Raw genomic sequence first — 5,269 nt, 5'->3', positions numbered from 1 at the left:
TATTAAAAAATTGTAAACATTGTTTTTTTAAATAACAACAATAATAATAATAATAATAATAATAATAATAATAATAATAATAATAAAAACTATATATAAATAAATTACTTTAATAATGACTTGTGTAATTTTATCCATTTACATGAATTACAAACTTATGAATAAGAATCGACTGCACTAACATTTATTTTCAATACACAATTATAAACAAATAAAAAAATATATACTACAAAGTTCAAATCCAAAATCATATTATTAAAGATAATTAAATGAGCTTGATAATTATAGTAATAAAATACATCAGTAGTCATCATTGTTTTTCCCTTTTTTTTTATAAATTTTTTCCTTATACGTACATTGTAATTTAATATAAAATCTTAGGTCATATCGTATCATACCGTTGGCTGCGAATATTTCATCAATGATAGCATGTTTGTTTCTCCTCCTTTTACTAAAAATTATATTCATCTAGTAAGATATATATTACAATAGAGAAAAGTAACTTATTGAAAAAGAAACAAATTGTTAAAAGGCCAATTATAAGGATAAATACTTAAAAAGGTATTAATATGTATTTCTAACATGATCGTGATTATACAACTGATCGTAATAAATATAACTTATAATAACGCCAATTAGTTTTGTTTCACCGTCCAAAATTACCATCCGAGAGAGGTGTTACTTTTTGTTGAATTATCTTACCGTAACCTCCTCTACCGCTATCAAAGTCAGATCTATATTCGTCTCTCACCTAAAATATAGCAAAGACACATAATAATCAGTTTAATAATTGAGCCACTCATCTGCCACATCAATTAACTCTTTAAAAAAAAAAAGTAAAAAAGCTTGATAATATTATATACAGAATGAGACACCTAACTTGATTATTTCAAATAACTTTAGAAGACTAAGTAAGAAATCTGAAAGTCTTATAATTAGGCATTAAAATTTGTAAAATTTCTAAGAATGGAGTTAATTAATTTGACTTGAAAATGGCTACATTCATATTACATTAATATATTAAGGGTACCCATAAGTAATGTCATTTTTTCCAAACTTTAAAAACATTACCATTTACCAACAATAATATACTTAATATATAGGTTATGTTATAATTATTTTCAATAAATGGTAATGTTTTTAAAGTTTAGAAAAAATGACATTACTTATGGGTATAGATAACAATATATATAGTAATAAACAAATGTTACTTGTCCTCCTGTCTTTCCACGTCCATATTGTCTGCCTTCTATAAATCCTGCGTCCCAGTCTGTTCTAATAATTCTGTCGTCAAGACGTGTGCCATTAATATATCTCATACAATTTTCTGCATCTGATCTTTGATAATATTCAACGAAGCAAAAACCACATGGAGTTTTCTTATATTTATCTAAGCCCATAATAATACGTCTGATATCTCCACATTTTGAAAATAATTCATAGATTTGTTCTTCTGTAGTATAAAAAGAGAGATTACCGACATATAAAGTAGTAGAATTTCTAAGAAGTCTATCTTGTTCTGCTCTGGATCCCTAAAATTTAATTAAATTTATCACTTAATGTATTGAAAAATGAATAAATAACATTATAGGAAGAAAAGTTAACCTTCAAAAACGTACCTTAAAATGTTGATCTCTGTAAGAACTTAATTCTATCGAAGATGAACTAGATGCGTTCAATTTTACTACGGCCATTATATTTATTATAAACTTTTTTTTATACTCACAGCAACAGATTTTTACAAACTCTACACATTCGCTAACTATTCGAATTTTCCATCAGAGAAATTTGATTACGAACTCAGAGAAACTTGTAGCGTTAACCACATATATAACAGAACATATTCTGAGGAAAACAAATACGCCACGAAATGTTTTGGTAAAATCAAAGAATATAGAATTACATAGAAGTTCATAAATCCACTTCTCGCGTAACCACATTCATTTGAGTTACTAACCTGACCACCAGTAAATGATAGTAGGTACTTAACTGTAGCGGATAAACTAGGAACGTAATTGAGATTTGTCCAAATCACTGATCAACATTACTATTTTTTACGTAACATTTATTTAAACAATATATAAACTAATGAAACTATGTACAAGGAGGACGATCGAGATATGCGTTTTAGTCGAATTTGTGTTGTTGAAAATAAGGAAATACCGAGTACGATAATTTTCTTGAAAAAATTAATTTCTCTTTGAAAAAAATGAAAGTAAAGTTGGTATACCTACAGGGGAAATATTTAAAGTTGATTTTTAAAGTAACAACCTATAGGGTAGTGAAAAGAAATAGGTTAATCGTTTATAATTTATAAACAATAGGTAAATATTTTGTAAATTATAATTTTTCTTTTAAATATATCCCCTGCAGATATACCAACTTTACTTTAATTTTTTTCAAAGTGCGCTTGCGCCTTGAATTTGTGGTTGCGCATGCGTATAACATATCTCCCACTCATGACGTCGCCATTTCATAATTATTCAAAGTGTAATATTTATTTTCAACTAACGATAAATAAAAAATAATTAATTAATAAAAGTTGAGGGGGGAGCCGGACAAACAAAAAGTCAGCAATTGATTGAAAACAAAAAACAATAGAAAACTTCATTGCTTTGCTTAGAAATGAGAAAAAACGTTTTTGTATTTTCAATTATTAATAACTAATTAAATAATTAATTAATAATGCGAGCAATTATATGTATTTTGATTGAGAAATTAGTGAACAATTAAGAGTACTTATTCATTGTTTTCTGCTGTTGAGGTTCTATGCCAACTTTTCTGTGGAAATGTACACAGTGTGACTACATTTTAAAATTATGAAACAAAAATCTACAACAGAGTACTAATATAAAAAATATTTCGAGTCAGCTGTTAACTTTGAATACAAGAAGTTTTCCGCCTTTACGAATTATTTTTTTCCGATATTTCTAATTAATTTATGTTTTGTATTATTAATTTCGATATATAATAACAAATAAAGATTATATAATTGTAATGAATTCATTTTCCATTTAAAAATGTTTAGGTAGGACCAATGAATTTTTTTAACTTACCTAGATTTAAATGATACATGCATACTAAAGTTTTAATTTTCAATCTACTTTTATGTTAGTATATTAATTAATTTACAATTTGTTATAAGGCATAATTATGAATTGTTCTTTTAAGGAACACAATTTCTTGTTTTTTATATATTATACTTATTCAAAATATCAGTTTTAACTGAATATTATGTTTGCTATCCACATTAACATACGGAAAAAACATTTTAATTGTACATGATTATATAAGTAATAGGAAAGATTAATTAATTCGATACAAATGAAAAGTTATTTAACCAAAGTAAAAATACAAAATAAATTCATTAATTTTTTTTTTTCATTTTATATATTATTTGTCATTAAGCTATCTGTGTTTTCATACGCAACAGAGACTTATTTTATTGTAACATATCAAATGTATTTTTCATCATGAAAAATTGTATTCGTATTCGTATGGAAGGTATTTAACAAAAAAGATCAATACAACAAAATGTGATTAAATTTGTGAAAGTAAAAATAAAGTAGATAACAGTAATTAATATTTAATTTTGAAATCTGTCCATTTTACATAATAATAAACAAACGTCATAGATCATATTATAGTACACAAATTTTCATTGCAGATAAAAAATCAGACTTTCTATAGGCTGCTCGCGGCCTATGAAATGGAGTTACATTAATGTTGTGTTTATGTGTCGGACTTGAATCTAATCACAGTTTATTCTGATGTACGAGATAACAAAAAATGATCAGTTACAATACTGTAACATGGTCATTAAAAAGAGAACAAAGTTATAATATGTCTTACACGTATAATTTGATCTCACAACTGTTTACCAAAAGATTTGTTTTTCTTTTTATTCTTTTTTTTCCAAAGTACCACACAATTAATATAGTACTTTCTATGAAATAGAATTTTTATAAGAGATTTTATTATACTGTTGACCGTATATAAATCCCAATTTTTTTTCCATTCTATTTTATATGGAATAGTAATTGGTTTCTTCACAGACATAATTTTGTTACACCATAAACAGACATTTCTCTTTTAAGGAACAATCATAATTCAATCAGATTCAAGGTATCGTCTTATGTCACTGATATATCCGACTTTTAGTTTTATATGCTTATATAATATGTCAACAGAGGAGAGCAACCGATATTATGAATGCACTCTTTACGAATATATTCCTTAACCATGTCGCCAAATTTTCACATATCATGTTTTACAGGAATTTTAAACAGATTCAATGCGTACACATAACTCACCATATACAATGTTCTCAAAATTAATATATAAAGTAAAGGATCTTTGTGTTATTCAAGTTTTCTAAAATTTCGGAAATATATCAAGAAATACGATTAATGTTCATCAAATATTTTGTTTTTTTTTTTATATTTTCCATATATATATTAGTAAACCTTGTGATTGATAAATTTATGAAAGATTACCCCCTTATGATTGTATTTTACATATGATTATATATGTATCAAAGAAGCCATTTGAGCTACTCATTTGCCAAACCGATTAACACCACAAAACAAAAGGTAGAGAAATTTGATAAAGTTACATACAATGTCATATAATTTATTATTCAATAACTATAAAAATGTTTGTTATTCAATAGCGTCAAGCATAAATATTAAGAAAATTAATTATAAATATAGAAAGCTGGGCATCATTCAAATGCTTTGTTACTAAAATTTAAAAATATTTTCGAAGTGGAGTTATTCACTTTGGTTTGTGAACAGTTCATTTATGAATTGTTTGTAAAAAAAATGACTTCTTATCATTAATTGTAGATCTAATTCCATGAAAATAAACTTCTATTTCATTGTTGCACTTTACTTATAAACTATATGTGTACTATTATATATAGATATAATAAAAAAACAGTCGAAAAGTTTTGTTTTAAAGTAAAAGTAACAATTTATTTCTGTTTTTTTTCTCTGTTGTAGATAATACGAAATAATTTATCATATTTTTATGTTTATATTTTGTCTTATTAAATATACAGATAATTCCAAACACTTATTTAACATACTTTATCGAAGTAGATGCTTTTTTTTTAACTAAAAAGTGCAGATCACAAATGATATATCAATTAACCTCAAAAACAAAAAATAAAGAAAAGAAAAATAAGAAAAAGAGAAATCATGGTCGAAATATTCTATTTCAACTTATCGCAGTTTTTAGTAATAATAAGCGTTTATGGATTCATCAA

At 25.3% G+C, this 5,269-nt stretch overlaps 1 protein-coding gene across 2 annotated transcripts; it reads right to left on the bottom strand.

The window, feature by feature from the left end:
• Positions 1–96: 96 nt before the first annotated feature.
• LOC106786319 (nuclear cap-binding protein subunit 2) lies at positions 97–1,914 on the bottom strand. 2 transcript variants are annotated; one of them, XM_014747550.1, is made up of 4 exons: positions 1,620–1,914; positions 1,212–1,532; positions 703–751; positions 97–451 (listed from the first exon to the last, which is right to left on the bottom strand). In XM_014747550.1, the coding sequence occupies exons 1-4, from the start codon at positions 1,692–1,694 to the stop codon at positions 393–395; spliced, it is 504 nt and encodes a 167-aa protein (XP_014603036.1). In that variant the 5' UTR covers positions 1,695–1,914; the 3' UTR covers positions 97–392. The 2 variants fall into 2 exon arrangements, with proteins under 2 accessions (XP_014603036.1, XP_014603037.1); XM_014747551.1 differs by lacking the exon at positions 97–451 and having other exon boundaries at positions 554–751; positions 1,620–1,913.
• Between the last annotated feature and the right edge of the window lie 3,355 nt (positions 1,915–5,269).

The sequence above is a fragment of the Polistes canadensis genome, unplaced genomic scaffold (assembly GCF_001313835.1).
Source record: "Polistes canadensis isolate GaletaPanama2010 unplaced genomic scaffold, ASM131383v1 scaffold_72, whole genome shotgun sequence".
Taxonomy (NCBI): Eukaryota; Metazoa; Arthropoda; class Insecta; order Hymenoptera; family Vespidae; genus Polistes; species Polistes canadensis.
Note: the sequence above shows the minus strand (reverse complement) of the source record. Positions and strands in the feature narration are given on the sequence as shown.